The sequence below is a fragment of the Cricetulus griseus genome (genome assembly GCF_003668045.3).
Source record: "Cricetulus griseus strain 17A/GY chromosome 1 unlocalized genomic scaffold, alternate assembly CriGri-PICRH-1.0 chr1_1, whole genome shotgun sequence".
NCBI classification, from domain to species: Eukaryota; Metazoa; Chordata; class Mammalia; order Rodentia; family Cricetidae; genus Cricetulus; species Cricetulus griseus.
The window spans coordinates 143,696,404-143,713,458 of NW_023276807.1; the positions used below are offsets into that span (position 1 = coordinate 143,696,404).

Consider the following 17,055-nt stretch of genomic DNA (forward strand, 5'->3'; position numbering starts at 1 on the left):
CTAATATGCCCTGCTGTATTTCCAATTTAGTTGTCCTGCATATCTATCTCTTACTAGATAACTGGGAGATCTGTTAGGTTCCCTAAACTCTACTGTTGACTCAACTCACTTTATCCGTATCCATTTTTCTTACACACACACACACACACACACACACACACACACACACACACACACAGAGGAAATATATCTGATACTGTTTGAGAGTGTGTCTCAAAAAATGTGAATGTGTGTGCACTGCTTGTCTATATGTGTATGTCCTGTCTCAGCCTTCCCTGTGCTGTGATTACAGGTGTGTGCCTGGCTTTTTTACATGGGTGCTGGAGCTCTGAACTCAGTCTTCATGCTTGCACAGTAAAGCGCTTTGCCATCTGAGCTATCTCCCCAGTACCCTACATTGCCTTTTCTTGATTAGATTATACTATGCTATCTTCATTATGATGTCTTTTGGACAGGAGCCATCTTCACTCCTCCCATATTCACTGACTCATTTTTGCCTGGTCTACTCCTGTTTTCAGTTTTTGGGATGACTTATTTTCTTGGGGTCCTGGTTAGGAATGTTCATATTACTCTGTCTTTGTTGATTTCAACTTGTTTGTATTTCCTCAATAGATGATAATCTCTGTAATAGTGCAACCGTCTTTATCCTGTAAAGGATGACGACTTCTAGTGCCTGGGCCATAGTAAATGCTCATAGTCAATAAATGTTTGATGAATGAATTAATGTTCTTCTTTAATTCATTTTCTTATTTTCCTTTACGTGATTTGTTTTTTCTTTCTTGAGGCAGCTTCTTACTATGCATTCTTAGTTGGCCTGTAGCATGCTATGAAGGCAGGGCTGGTATCCAACTCCCAGACATCTATCTGTTTGCCTCTGTCCCCCAAGTGCTGAGACTAAAGGCATATGCCACCACACACAGCTTTACATGACTCTTAAACAGAAATGTCCCTTAATATCCTGACTTTAGTCTTCTTTCTCTGCATATACTTTCCTTATTTTTTGCTAATTTGCTGATGACTCCAACTTTCCATGTAGTATGGAATTTTTCCCCTTGGTGTCTGGGATTGACTGCAGGGCCTTGTCCATGCTATGCAACACTAGCACTGGGCCACATCTCCAGTCTAGTGTGAAAGTTTTTTTTTGAGTATCATGTTCCTTTTAAAAGTATCTAAAGAGTAAAATACGCTCTACATAAATATGTAGGGCCACCCTTATCATTTCCCCCCTTTTTTCTTCTTTGAATTTACTTCTACATGGCAGTGATATTAAATACTTCAGTACTTACAAAGCTAGAAACCACTGCTGATTTACATACCATTGTTTTTTCCATGTCATTCTAGAACATTCCAGAAGCATGTATTAAAATTACTTTGAATGTATATCAGATTTCTGAATAGAAAGCTCTTAAGCTTTATAGGCTAATTGTATAGTTCAAACTAAAAAAATAAAGTACAACAAACATTCTATCATAAATTTTTAAGGATACATTTTTTTTTAAATTAATGTTGCTGTACAATAGTAATTACTAATCCTTACCTATAGGGAGAGGGATAAAACAAATTTCGTTACCTAAAAAAATTTTCATGGTGGTTGGAGAGATGGTTTAGCAGTTAAGAGTGCTTGCTCCTGGAGTCTAGAAGTCCCAGGTTGGGTTCTCAGCACACATATTAGGCAACTTACAGTTCCTTATAACTCCAGCTCAACGGTGTCTGATGCTCTCTTTTGGCCTCCGTAGACACCTGCACGCATGTGCATGCATGCACACACATATAATTAAAAATAAATGTTTATGAAGGGCTGGGATATAGCTTAGTGTTAGAGCTCTTGCCCAGCATGTGTGAGACCATAGATTTAATTCCCAGCACCTCATAAAACAAACAGACAAAAAAAGATCATGAGATTTGTTGGGAGAATATTAGGAGTTTTTTAGCTACAGTTCAGGGCTTCAGAGCAAACAAGTCAGAACTGCATTGCATTTTCTGACTACATCATAAAACCATGTGACCTCATTCTAACAGCATCCTTTATTTACTGGAGAGTTGAAAATTACCTAAATTCAAGGAGAGGATGTGGCATCTTATTGCCAGTGAGCAGAGTGTTTTGTTTTTGCAGATATGCAATATGATGAGGATGATGATGAAATCACTCCAGATTTGTGGCAAGAAGCATGCTGGATTGTGATCAGGTAACTTTAGACCAAACAGAACATGTTTTAGTAGATACTATAAGATGTGAGGGATGTCCTGTTGTTACTCTGTTCCTTATAGGTAGATCTCAGCCTTCTCTGTGCTTACTTAATGTACTTACCTTGTATTAGTTACTTACAGGGTTGCTTTGTTTTATCCAGACAGTACTGTGTGCAGCTTTGGATACTATAGATTGGGCTGGCTTTCAGTTTGCAGCACTCTTGCTTCAGCCTCCTGAGTGCTGTGATTGTAGGTGTGCATTGCCATATCTGGCTTATATTTATTTATTTAAAATATTTCCATCTTAGAGAAAAGCTAAGGAATTAATTTATGTTCGTCATTGGAACCCCTAAATATTTATCTTATGCTGCTGCTGCTGCTGCTGCTGCTGCTTCTTCTTCTTCTTCTTCTTCTTCTTCTTCTTCTTCTTCTTCTTCTTCTTCTTCTTCTTCTTCTTCTTCTTCTTCTTTCTTCTTCTTCTTCTTCTTCTTCTTCTTCTTCTTCTTCTTCTTCTTCTTCTTCTTCTTCTTCTTCTTCTTCTTTTTAGACAGGGTTTCTCTGTGAAATAGCCCTGACTGTCCCGGGAATTTGATTTGTAGACCAAGCTGGTCTTCAACTCACAGAGATCCACCTGCTTCTGCTTCCTGAATGCTGGGATTAAAGGTGTGTGCCATCACACCTGACCTACCTTTTCTTTTTTTTTTTCTCTTCCTGTGCATAGCCCCCTGGAAACATTGGAGAGTATGTAGCAGATACTTTTACATAGTCACAGTTTAGAAATTAATATTTATACAATAATGTTATTATTTTTTAAATTTATTTTATGTATACCAGTGTTCTATCTGCATGTATGCCTTTATGCCAGAAGGGGGCATCAGATCCCACTATATGGATAGTTTGAGCCACCATGTGGTTGCTGGAAGAGCAGCCAGTACTCTTAACCACTGAGCCATCTCTCCAGCTTCCAGTACTCTTATTTAACCTACAGAATCTATCCACAGTTTGCTAGTTTTCTCATTTATTTTTATAGCAAAACAGATTTTTTTTTCTCTCATCCTGGACCTAGGGCTATCTATTGGAATTTATTTTTGTGAATTACATTTTTGAGACAGGGTCTCATTGTGTAGGCCAGCCTGACGTGGAACTTGCTGCCTCAATTCTGAGTGTTGCACATTTTGTTGTTGTTTATTTTTAGTTTTTTTTTTTTTTTTAACATAGGGTTTCTCTGTGTAGCCCTTGCTGTCCTAGAACTCACTCTGTAGACCAGAGATCTGCCTCCCTCTGCTTCCTGGCTGTAGTTCTTGTACTTTCATTAATTTGCCCATCATTTTTTCCCTTCCAAAATGTAATAATTCTACAAATAAAATACTCCTGGTCTTATGCAATGATTGTCATATATTGGTTGGCATTTCATTGAGTGTTTGTTGAATTAGATTAAATGAAGATAGGGAAATGTACTAGAAAACAAACTGAGTTGCAACTGATTATGAACTTAATATTTTCCCAGTTCTTATTTTGATGAAAAAGGCTTGGTCAGACAACAGTTGGATTCCTTTGATGAATTTATTCAGATGTCTGTTCAAAGAATTGTGGAAGATGCACCACCGATTGACTTACAGGCTGAAGCCCAGCATGCCAGTGGAGAAGTTGAAGAGCCGGTAAGAAGGTTCTGTTAATGTGCCGGTGGGTCTCAGTCCAATACTAGCAGGCCTCTCACTCAGTAGCTTTTGCAGTGTATGTCAACAACTAACATTAGCTCTGGATTTAATCTAACCCTTAATCTTCCTTCAGATAGTATGTATTATGTATCTTTTGGTATTAGGATGGACTGTCAGGCCTTGTGCACACAAGGTAAGTTGCTCAGGCTGGCCTTGAATGGGCTCTGTTGCCAGGCTGGCTTTGAACTCTGTATCTTCCTACCTCAGTCTTACTAGTAGCTGGGATTTACAGGCACTGTACTCCCATACCCTCAGTGAATCTTTGGTATTTGGGAAGACGGCACTGAGTATGAACACCTGAAAGAAGTGAGCTGGAAATAGTTAAGTTGTTTAGATGACCCACGTCTAATCTTCTGATCTGCAGTCTAACATTGTAAAGAAAAACTGTTTGAAGAACTATTTCTCACTGGTTCATTTATTTAGGACAATGTGCCTCCATAGCTAGGGCTGGCCTTGAACTCGATCCTCTAGCCTGAGCTTTCTTGAGTGGTGCAATAATAGATGTGCCACCAAGGCCAGGCTCTTGATTTTTATTGTGTGAAATACATGATTACAATATGAGATCAAGAATTACTCAGGCATAATAGCTGGTTAAATTTTTTCACTTACAGTTTTTTTATTTATACATAGGTACTTTTGAATTATTTATATCACAGCAATAGCGTAATCTTATGATTTTTTTTCTTAAATAAATATTTTAAAGAAGTCCAACATAATGACTGACCATCAATAGTTGCAGACAAGTAGAGAGGCAGCTGCAGGAGCATGTTGGGCTCTGAGAGGCAGGGAAATTGTAAAGCTACAGGAGGTGGGCATAGTCTCAGAAAGAGAGCTAGAGAAAGAAAGGTTATTTCTAGCCAGTCAAGTTCCTTTTCTCTAGATTGAATCCTAAGAGCGGGGCTATTACTCTTATTCTAGTTGGAGTTGCTGTACAGAATTTTGCCTTAAAAGCAAAAGTAAATTGGCTTTTTGGGACTGTGCTAGGAAAAGTACCATAATGTGCCTTTTTAAATCCCCGGGTCATTTTCTCTTCATGATCTATGCATAAGTAGAGAGTTAAAAGTTAAACAAATTCTGAGTGCCAGCATGGTAAATACTGCAGGAAGAAGACATTTCTAAAGCTTGGGTGAGTGGAAAATGCAGGAGCTTCAGTTGACAATGAAGGCAGGAGTAATTTTTCTCAGAAAAGATGGCTTAGGTGTTTCCAAAGGACTGTTGATGTCCTTAGAATTGGGTGGCTCCCACAGTAAGCAGCGTATGAAATTTGATGTATCTGGTTTTGAGAAATCTTAATCAAGGTAAGATGCAGTCAGATCATCAAAGGCTCTGGAGAAATTGTTGAAGGATTGTCAAAGGAATATATAACATACTCGTTTAGAAAACTCACTATAAATGGTGTAAACTTGAAATGCAAAGGATCTGGAGACAAGTGAAAACCTTGGAGTAGCCTAAGCTTGATTGAGATAATGTCCAGGTGATGGTGGAAATGCCGGGTAGAGGGCCACTTTCCCCTGGTTCACTGACAGTTCCAAGTCTCTCTGTCTTTTACTTACTCTAGCGTGGGAGGAGGAGTGTCAGTAGCAATTTCTACATAAATACCTGCTTATATACACATAAGTACCTGTCTCATAATAGAGAGAACTCCTGTGTCTATTTCTTTTAAAATAGTTCTTGTCATGGATGGCTTTATTAGGCAGCAAATAAATGTTTTTTTGTGTGTGTTGTTGTTTTTTTGTGATAATAGGAATCAAGTAGGGACTTCACATAGGTCAGTTCAGTGTTCTACCAATGAGCTAAATCCTTGGCCTTTGGATAAATGTTTCATTGAAATGTTTTTTTTTTCCCTTTATTAGGCTGAGCTGTAATCAGTCAGATTGGGAGTTGTTTTGATAGAAAGATTTAGGTTTTGAAACTAGGTCTGATTGAAGAGCTAGGGTCATCGTGTCCGTCCGTCCCCCCCCCCCCCAATGTCCTTTTGATTTGGGAAACATTCTAAATGAGTTTATCCTATTTACTTATCTATTTTGTTCTTTGGGCACTTGTACTTTCTATCATCAACAAGGAAAGTGTACGTGAAAGTGTATAGATCATTAATAAAAATTGGTTTTGATTTGTAATATCTTTCTGCACTTGCCCACTGCTATCACATTACATAAATGTTCTGGCTGATGTTTTCAAGGCCTGAGAAGAAAGGCAAATGCCAGGTCCTTATCAGGCCATGTGCCAAAGTCCTACATCGTCCAGTTTCTAACTGTCATGAAGTGTCCTTACATTGGTGAATTTGAAATCATTGATGATTTCAGTTCTGGAAAAATCATTGTTTACCTCACAGGCAGGAAAAATAAATGTGGAGTGGTCAGCCCCAGATTTGAGTAGCACTAATATCTATAAAAATAGCAGAATAACTTGTGGTCATCCTGTCAGTTTGGTTTCATTGTACTGACAACCTCAGCTGGCATCATGTACCCTGAAGAAGCAGGACGAAAACACACAGAAGAAAATTCTGGGACTCCCTTTCTGAGACAGGGTTTCTTTGTGGCTTTGTGAGGTTGTCCTAGAACTCACTCTGTAGACCAGGCTGGCCTCTAACTCACAGAGATCCGCCTGCCTTTGCCTCCCGAGTGCTGGTATTAAAGGTGTGTGCCACCGACGCCTGGCTTTTTTTTTTTTTTTTAATTTGAAGTAAAATTAGAGAGGATGTTATGTGCAGTTTTGTTTACTGGTAGATGAAGTCTGTTTGAGCCAGACATGGTAATGTATGCCTGGGGTCTCCTGCATGTAGGGGAGGAGGCATGAGGACCAGGACTTAAAAGCCAGTCTTTGATACATAGTCAAGAGAGATAGCAAAGGCATTTTGAGCTAAATGAGAGCCCTTTTCAACTCCCCCATTGCTAATAAAAAGGCTTCTTTGTCTTCTTTAAGGAATCTATCGATACAAGAGAACATCTCTGTGGGCTGGAGAGATGAATGATCTGGGTTTGGTTCCTTGTTCTCCTGTTGAGTGTCTCATACCCTCTTCTGGCTTCCTTAGGTACCTACATAGGTGGCATTCACTTTCAAAGACAATATACATGTTATCCATAAATAGAATTTTTTTTAAAAGATGGGTTCTTTATATAGCTGGTTGTTCTAGAACTTGCTTTGTAGACCAGGCTGGACTCAAACTCATGAGATCTGCCTGTTCCTACCTCCTGAGTGGTGGGATTAAAGATGTGTGCCACCATGACTGGCATAAAAATAAATCAACAAAAAAAGGGACAAACCACATCACTGTAATGTGTATTTTAACTTTAGAGTGTTCTCATGTTATTAAAATTGATTATTTTTGTCAGTTTGTGGAGTTGCTTTTACTTGAAATGCTTATGTCAATTATAATGGAGTCATTAAAACTTTTTTTTTTTCTTTTTTTTCATTAAAACTTTTAATGTGTGTTTCAAGGCAGAATCTTGCTATGTAGCCCAGTCTGGCTTTAAACTGATTCTCCCACGTTGGCTTTCAAGACATACACTAAGACTCTGGCCTTCAAAATTTTCATGGGGAAAATTAATTCTTTTCATGCTTTTTGTTTAATTTCAGCCAAGATATTTATTGAAATTTGAACAAATTTACCTCTCCAAACCTACTCATTGGGAAAGAGATGGTGCCCCTTCACCAATGATGCCGAATGAAGCCAGGTTAAGAAATCTCACGTAAGAGATACCTTTTTCTTTGTTAGCACCTGATAGAGTAAAATTTAGAAAATGTACCTTAACTGGTTACTTTAACAAATAACTTATGGGTACCTCTGACCCACTTTTATTTTGAAGGTACTCGGCTCCGCTTTATGTTGACATAACAAAGACAGTCATTAAAGAAGGGGAAGAGCAGCTGCAGACTCAGCACCAGAAAACGTTCATAGGGAAAATCCCAATTATGCTGCGCTCAACCTACTGCTTGCTGAATGGCTTAACCGACCGTGACCTGTGTGAGCTGAACGAGTGTCCTTTGGATCCTGGTGGCTACTTTATTATTAATGGATCAGAAAAGGTACAGGGGCACTAAAGACCATGGCTAACAGTTAAATTATTACAATTAAAAGAAGTATGTTCCTGGGGGGTGGAGATGGTTCAGACGATAAGGGCATGTGCTACTCTTGCAGAGGATCAGAATTTGGTTCCCAGCATCCCCACATGGAGTGGCATAATCAAGTAACTCCACTTCCAGGGATCTGATGCCCTCTTCTTCCATGGGTACCTGTATACATACATACATACACACACACACACAAATAAATAAAATAAATCTTTACAAAAAGAAAAGAAAAAAGGACACATTCTCACAGTTACCCTGAAAGTGACAGTTGAATTATTTAAGATGTGACAGCTAAACTTAATGTAGCTAAAGCTTTATGTAGTTTAATGTGCACTAGAAGTTTGGCTAGTTGTTGAAGCTTGTATATTTCTGTGAAGTGTGAGCCTATATGACCCATTAAATAACTATGCAGGTTTACTTCTTGTCACTTCAATGAATGATGTTTATGGTTTCTTGGCTGTAACTTTCTTGCTGTATCTATAGGTTCTGATAGCTCAAGAGAAAATGGCAACAAACACAGTCTATGTGTTTGCCAAAAAGGATTCCAAATACGCCTATACGGGAGAATGTCGATCGTGTCTGGAGAATTCTTCCCGACCCACCAGTACTATATGGGTTAGCATGCTGGCAAGAGGAGGACAGGTATGGTATGATCTGGGATATGTGATGTTTGGGCTTATGGCTTCGTGCTTCACTTATTTATTTTTGTACTGAGGATTGAACCTAGGGCCTTGTACATTCTAAGCAAGTGTTTTATCACTGAGCTACATCCCCAGCTCTGTCTTACTTGTGTTTTATAATTTACCAGACTATTTTTTTTAAGATTTAAAATTTGTTTTTTGTTTTTTTGAGCCAGGGTCTCACTATGTAGCTCAGTTGTCCTGGAACTCACTATGTAGACCAGGCTAGCCTTGAATTTACTGCTTCTGACTCTGAAGTGTGGGCATTAAAAGGTGTGTGCCACCGTGCCCGAGTTATTTATTTTTAATTATGTGTATATATGTGTGTCTATGTGTGGATATGTGCATGTTGAGTATAGTTGCTTAAAGAGGCCAGAGGCAAAGGATCTTCTTGGAGCTGTAGTTACTGGCAGTTTTGAGCTGCCCAGTGTTGGTGCTGGGAGTTGAATTGAATTTTCTGTAAGAATAGTACACTCTCTTAACTCTTGATTCATGTCTCCAGCCCCAACAGATCATTTTATTAATTAAAATATTAAAAAAAAAATGGGGCTGGATGGGGAGCAGGGGAAGAGGGGAGGGAGAGGGAGCTGGGATTGACATGTGGAACAAGCTTGTTTCTGATTTAAATTAAAAAAAAAAAGTCAAAAAAAACATGAGAGAAAAAAAATTAGGGCTGGAGAGATGGCTCAGAGGTTAGAGTACTGACTGCTGTTCCAGAGGTCCTGAGTTCAATTCCCAGCAACCACATGGTAGCTCACAACCATCCATAAGTGAGATCTTATGCGGTCTTCTGGCATAAAGGCACACAAGCAGATAGAACACTGGTATACATAAAATAAATAAATCTTTAAAAAAGTTACATTTATTTAGTGTATTTATGTACATGTATGCACATGCCACAATGTACGTTTGAGGAGAATTTGGATAATCAGTTCTTTTACCAGTGTCCCCTTCAATTTTCACATCAGGTCTGTTTTAGGTGAGAAAATTTTGGGTGTGTGTTAAGTGTGTGATATAAGGATTGTTTTTTAATCATCTGCTTGTCCTGAAGTAAAATTTAGGACATGCACATGTTTGTGTAGAGGCTGGAAAACAACCTTGAGTGTCATTCCTGAGAAGCCCTCCACTTTGGTTTTTGAGGCAGTCTCATGGAGCTGGAGCTCTCTGAATAGAATTATCTTGCTAGCCAGTTAGGCCCAGGAATTCCTCTGTCTCTGCTATCCCATCCTGGAGATTACAAGTGGAAGTCGCCACACACAGCCTATTCTTTTGAAATTTGTATTGGGTGTTTTGCCTTTGTGTATGTCTGTGCCACATGTGTGCTGTACCCACAGAGGCCAAAAGAGGGTATTGGATCATCTGAGGCTGGAGTTACAGATGGTTATGAACTGCCATGGGTTCTGGGACTCAAACCTGGGTGCTCTGAAAGGGCAGTGCTTTTGATCCATATACAGCTTTTTATGTGGGTTCTGGAACTCAGACCCTCATACTTGCTGCAGCAGATACTTCACTGACCGAGGCATCTTCTCAGTCCACTGAAGTGCAGTTTAAAAAAAAAAATTAGATGTCTTTTATTATGTGTATGGGTGCCTGCATGAATATCTCTGCACTACATGTCCAGGGAGGCCAGAAGAGGGCATTGGGTCTCTTGGAACTGGAGTTAAAGATGATTGAGATCTGCCATGTGGGTACCAGGAATTGAACCTGGGTCCTCTGGTAGAACAGCCAGCACTCTAACATGCTGAGTCATCTCTCCTGTCACTAAAACCAATTTTACAATAGTTATCCTGTTTGTGTACATGATGATGGGGCAGGGGAAGTGTGTCACAGCACATATGTGGAGGCCAGAGGACAGCTTTGTGGAGCTGGTTCTCTTTCACTTTTTCTGTGGATTCTGACTTTTAAACTCAGGTCTCCAGGCTAGTGTGGCTAATACCTTTACCGCCTGACCCATCTTGATGATGATATAAATAACTGACTGAATGGAATGTTAGATGTCCAAGTAGAAACACTCAGGTAGCAGTTAGAGAGATGAAGGCTGAAGGTGTAGCTTAAGGCTCAAGTTGAAGATTTGAGTGTAATATCTAAGTACTTGTTCCTGGATGGAAGTGGGAGATGGAGTAAGCTGTCAGTGGAAGGAATTCTGACGGGAAATGACAGTGGAATCGTGATTGAAATTATGAGGCCTAGAGGAGGTAGAGTGAATCAGAAGCAGAGAAATATGGCTACAACAGGAAACCATGACTGCTAGCGTGGGCTAGTAACTTCTTGGGGTTTGTATGTGTGTGTTCAAGAGGAAGAAACTAGAGAAGAGATGTTTACACATGAGAGGCTGTTCAGTTAGAACCTGTCCTTATAGATGAGCTCTGATTTCATATTTACTTTTCATTCTGTGCTTTTCCTATATTTGTCTTTCTTTTTAACCTAACATGTTTTGAGAAAGGATCTCTGTAGCCCTGGTGCTCCAGGAACTCACAAGGATCTGCCTCTCTGCCTCTGGGTGCTGGGATTAAAGATATTTGTACAATGACCAACACTCTCTAATCTATTTCTTTTTAAGATTTATTTTTATTTAATGTGTATAAGCGTTTGGTCTGTCGTTTTTGTATGTGCACCATGTGCATTGCTAGTATTCACAGAGATCAGAAGAGTGCCTTGGATCATTTAGAATTGAGGTTAAAGATGGTTGTGAGTTCCCATGTGGGTGCTGGGACCTGAACCTGGGTCCTTTACAGGAGCAGCAAGTGCTCTTAACCACCAGACAATTTCTCCAGCACCCCTCACAATCTGCTTTTTATTCCCCTCCTACTGTGGACAGGGTGGCTTTTTATAACAGTTGTTTTTTTATTCTCTGGCTGCCAAAAGCCATTTCCAAATGTCAAATTTGTTCTTAGAGAATCTTGGCATGCAGATAGTAGAGAATGGAAGTTTTCTTAGATGTAAATGATCAGGTTGTTCATAAAAGCAGTAAACCTTAATCTCAGTATTCCAGAGGCACAGGCAGGCAGAGCATTGTGAGTTCTGGGCCAGTTGGGCTATTTGGTGAGACCCTGTCTCAAAAAAACAAAAACTTAAAAAAACAACAACAAAAAACCAACCAACCAACCAACCAAACAAAAACTTAGTAAGCCTCTTTCAGTGGTTTATAAAAGAAGCTTTAGGACAATGGATAGATATGCTTCTTTTGAAATATGTACTAAATGGGCCATTTGCTATCTTTTGTTTCTCTGAGCTCTTGTATACCCATGTTCTGATACCACTTGTTTTCTTTTCTAGGGTGCAAAGAAGAGTGCTATTGGCCAGCGCATTGTGGCAACCTTACCATATATCAAGCAAGAAGTTCCCATCATAATTGTGTTCAGAGCGTTAGGCTTTGTGTCTGATAGAGATATTTTAGAACATATCATTTATGACTTTGAAGATCCAGAGATGATGGAAATGGTAATGAGAAAGCAAATGCATGTTTCCTGTGTGTAAGAAGCTTAGAGATGCTGATTATTGCCAACCTTAAAGCATCACACATGCACTTAGGAGCAATTTGCCTGTCACACACCCGGGGCATTTACCGTGCAGTGAAAGCTCAGCTTGGCCCCAGTCTCTTCCTGACAGTAAAAGTGGAGGCAGCTGGAGTCTGACAGCAGCGGGAAGAAGCAGCAGTGAGGAAACTGAAAGGCCTCCAGGCTACAGTGGTTTAGTGAAACAGAAGATGAGTAGTTGATAGTTGGTTTTTTAATCTTTTTATTTGAAAAGAATTTCTAACTTTCAGGGATATTGTAAGAATACCACTAGAACTTTTTTTGGGTTTGTCACATTTTCTCTGTCTTATTCTTTTCTGGACCATTTGAGAATAAGTTGTAGATGTCATGTTTGTTTAATGCAGTGTTTATTTCCTAGGAAACAGAACATTCATTGATGTAATCATAGTATAATTATTTTTTGTTTTGTTTCACGAGACAAGAGTTTCTCTGTGTAACAGCCCTGGCTGTCCTGGAACTTGCTTTGTACACCAGGCTGGCCTTGAACTCATAGAGGTCTGCCTGCCTCTGCCCCCTGAGTGCTGGGATTAAAGGCGTGTGCCACTGCTGTCCAACCCAGTATACTTATTAAAATCAAGAAATTAAAAAATAAATCAAGCTGTTAGGATGACTCAGTGGATAAAAGCTCTTACTATACAAGCCTGACAACTTCAGTTCAGTACCCAAAACACACATAAAGGAGTAGAGACAACCAACTCGGCAGAGTATTCCCCAGCCTCCACAGCACACAGACATCACACACACCAGTAATAATACCTTAAACAGTAACTTTGTAATAGCAGTGGTACCAGGTGTCTTTTAAAAAATAATTACTTGACCCACCATCTATCTGTGGGAATTTTACTGTTTTTTTGTTTGAGGCAGGGTCTCATTTTTTAGCTCATGTTTGCCTAGATCTTACTATGTATACCAGGCTGATAGTCTTCTTGACTCTGTCTCACCAGTGCTGGGACTGCAGGCATGTGCCACCATGTCTGGCCTTGACTGGTTTATGTAGCTTTTTTTTTCTGACTTTTGATACCATAATTAAAATTTATGTTTAGAACTGTGGGTGGATGAGAGAAAACACATAAGTCACACTCTAGAAAAGCATTTCCATATGTATAAGGTACATGATGGATGCCAAACTACTTAGTGCTTCCCCTGATTTCTCCAGATTGTGATACTGACAAAAGCAATGCCTACTGTGATAAGAGGGTCCTTACCTTGATTTCTTATGCCCACTATTCTGTACAATTAGAAATTGAAAATTTTAAAATTGGAATAGTAGTCAGGAAAAAAATATAATGATCTTTTTATTTTATATGTATTGGTGTTCTGCCTGCATGTTTGTCTGTGTGAGGGTTTCAGAAGTCCTGGAATTGGAGTTACAGACAGGTCTGAGCTGCCTTGTGGTTCCTTTGGAAGAGCAAGCCAATGCTCTTAACTACTGAGCTATCTCTCCAGCCCCAGGAAAAGTGTTTTTTTGGGGGAGGGTGGGATGGGAATAGGGGTGCTGGAGATTAAACCTAGGTCCTCATATGCTACGCAAGCTCTCAGACAGTGAGTTACAGCCCTAGGAAGAATTATTTTATCTAGCCCTTTCCTAGATGAGGAAACTAGTAACTTGATTGCTCAGAGGTCATAGATAGTGGCAAGAATGAAATATAGGTCTGTTCAACAGTGCAGTGTGAAAATAGTCTCTTTTTCACTATAGTGAGTGATATCGTATAGAGGTTAAATGTTTCTTCCTGCAAGCACTGAAAAGAAAACCATTCATTTGTAGCTCTGCAAATTTTAATTGCACCATGAAACTTCTCTAAATATATTTGAAATATCTAGAAGAAATGTCTCATTTTTGGTTTTAAACTGTTGGTCATTAAAATATGAAAAGCAAAATACTACTTTTAAATTAGTAGAATTATATTTATTGAGAAAGTGGATTGCTTACATTGGGTGGATTTTGACAGACACTTCTGTATCTCTGAGGAACCTTGTAGATCTAAAATGTGGTCTCTTGACTTTTCTAACAATAGGCTAGAAACTTACTTCACGTGTCAATAAAGTCACGTTAGGTAAAAATATAAATCTGAAAAAGTTAACTATAATTTATTTGGTAGGTTAAACCATCTCTTGATGAAGCATTTGTCATCCAAGAACAGAATGTTGCCTTGAACTTCATTGGTTCAAGAGGAGCAAAGCCTGGTGTTACTAAGGAGAAAAGAATTAAATATGCAAAAGAAGTCTTACAGAAAGAAATGCTGCCTCATGTTGGTGTCAGTGATTTCTGTGAGACCAAAAAAGCCTATTTCTTGGGGTAAGTTAAATTTTACTGTTTGAAGATCTTTGCTAAGTTACAATTGAGATAAAGTGGTTTTCCATAAAGCTAAGGATGTTATAAGTTGTGTTTTGAGATATGTCAAGAAAGACCAAAAATCAAGTGTTTTCATTTTCTTTTGTAGGTATATGGTTCATAGGCTACTTCTAGCCGCTTTGGGTAGAAGAGAACTAGATGACAGAGATCACTATGGAAACAAAAGATTGGATCTTGCTGGGCCCCTGCTTGCATTCTTGTTTAGAGGGTAAGCATTACAGAATGACTTTGCCTAAGTAGAGAGAATTCATTACTTCATTATAGGTGGGTCTTCCTTAGTGTCCCAGAGTGGCTCACATGGTTTCTTTATACATGGGTGCTACAGATTTAAACTCAAGTCCTTATGCTTTCACAGATACTTTTACTAACTGACCCATTTCCTCAGATGCCTCGATCAGTTTTGATCATTGCCTCACTAAAGACTTATTCTGTAAGCACTTTATCTTAATTGTTCTCTACTACAAGTGTATATAGGATATATAAACCTCAAAAGAGTGATAACAACTTACCCTGTATTGTCTGTTGAAAGTGCATGTCTTGTGGACTTTTCCATGTTTACAATAGCGCCATTTTATTTGATAGAATGTTCAAGAATTTGCTGAAAGAAGTTCGAATCTATGCACAGAAGTTTATTGATCGTGGAAAGGACTTTAACTTGGAGCTGGCAATTAAAACACGGATCATATCTGATGGGCTAAAATACTCTTTAGCCACTGGGAACTGGGGAGACCAGAAGAAAGCTCATCAAGCCCGAGCTGGAGTGTCCCAGGTGAGGTGGCCATTGTGCCTACCATTCATGGGGAAGAGTGACATGGATGGCAGTTTTCATTTCACTGAACATAAGTGATTTTGTTTTTGTTTTCCTTGGTCAGGTGTAAATTCACTAGGGGTTTTTGAATAATGAGATAAAGTTTCTCTTAAGTTACTCATTATCATTAGAGAGTTAAGTTTTTGGCTTGAAATTTAGAAACTCAAGAGAGTAAACTAGAATAGTTGTTTGTGATTTGAGAAAGTCTGAAACCAGTGGCATTTTGATAGGGCAGGAGAAATAAGAGGGTCTTTGATATACTGCCCAGGCCAGCCTCAAACTAGTGTTCCTCTCGATTTATCCTCTAGAATCCTGGGATTACATCTTGTGTCAACAAAATTTTTGTCTGTAAAGCTCCATTTTAGAAAGTAACCCAGAAAATTTCTAGGCATGCCCTTTATTTGTTTGGAAATACATTTCTTAGAGTTGGTGTGGTGGCTCATACTGATAACCCTAGCACTCTGGAGGCTGGAGGCTGGAGGCTTCAAGTTTGAGGCTATCCTATGCTATAGAGTGAGACCCCCCATGTCAAGACAAAAAGTAGTTCTTCCAGTATTTCTCTATTCCTTAAAAGACATGTTTTATTTCTTTTCCTTTTCCCTTTTTTTTTTTTTTTCAATACAAGGTTTCCCTGTGTAGCCCTGGCTGTCCTGGAACTTGCTCTATAGACTAGGCTGGCCTTGATCCCAGAGACCCACCCACCCCTCCCTCCCTCCCTCCCTCCCTCCCGCTGGGATTAAAGGTGTGTGCTACCTTGTCCAGCTTTTATTTATTTACATGTGTATGTGCCTGTGAGTTCCTGTGCACCATGTGCATGCAGCAGCTCACTGAACCCAGGAAAGGCACTGAGGAGAAGGTGGTTGTGAGTCACCATGTTGGTGCTTGTAACAGAACCCAGGTCCTCGGCAAGAGCAGTGCGTACTCTTAAGTGCTGAGCCATCTATCCAGGCCCAAATTTATATACACATGTATATTTTTGGACATACTGGAGTTTGAACCTAGGATCTTGCACATGCTAGGCAAGGGTTCTACCACTGAGTTATACATACCCCAGCCCTTATTTCTATAATCAGTTGCATATATAATGAATATAATACCTATTGACAGACATCGTAGTAGGGTAAAGCTATTGATTTATTTTTTAAGTTGTTTTTTTTTTTTTTAAATAATTGAGGGTGGGGTTTCATGTGGCTCAGGCTGTCTTCAAATTTGCTATGTAGTTAAAAGTGACCTTGAATTTCTGTTCCTTTTGCCTTTTCCGTTCAAGTGCTAGGATTACCAGTATGTAGCACTGTGTCTCCTGTATGAGGTACTGGAGATTGAGTCCAGAGGTAGATGCATGCTGGGCAAGCACGTTACCATCTTTTCAAATTAGATTTTAAATAGGGGCACACACACACCAAGATGCATGGTGGTGGTTAGTTGACAATGTGTGGGAGTCTTATCTTTAGTTGTGTGGAAGGTGCTTACGTTTTACTCACTGGCCCACCTAGAAAAGCTTTTGTAAATACTCACTGGGCATTTAGCTTTTGTAGAATTAGTTTTTGGAGATGAGGTCTTCCTGGTTGGCTGGGCTGATGTTGAACATAGACATTCCTCCTATTTCTGTTCCTAAGTGTTGAGGTTATAGGTGTGCACCACCAGGCCTACTTTACATATTTTCATAATTTCTTAAACTAGCCAGTATCAGTCTTATCTGATT

General features: G+C 39.3%; 1 protein-coding gene across 1 annotated transcript in view; it reads left to right on the forward strand.

The window, feature by feature from the left end:
* Polr2b (RNA polymerase II subunit B) overlaps window positions 1–17,055 on the forward strand; it is a 37,714-nt gene that overhangs the window by 2,166 nt on the left and 18,493 nt on the right. Inside the window, exons 2-10 of the mRNA XM_027390960.2 lie at window positions 2,114–2,186; window positions 3,695–3,845; window positions 7,482–7,594; window positions 7,712–7,931; window positions 8,460–8,618; window positions 11,933–12,097; window positions 14,292–14,488; window positions 14,634–14,753; window positions 15,128–15,314. Coding sequence (XP_027246761.1) covers window positions 2,114–2,186; window positions 3,695–3,845; window positions 7,482–7,594; window positions 7,712–7,931; window positions 8,460–8,618; window positions 11,933–12,097; window positions 14,292–14,488; window positions 14,634–14,753; window positions 15,128–15,314 — 1,385 coding nt within the window. The remainder of the gene's footprint in view (window positions 1–2,113; window positions 2,187–3,694; window positions 3,846–7,481; window positions 7,595–7,711; window positions 7,932–8,459; window positions 8,619–11,932; window positions 12,098–14,291; window positions 14,489–14,633; window positions 14,754–15,127; window positions 15,315–17,055) is intronic.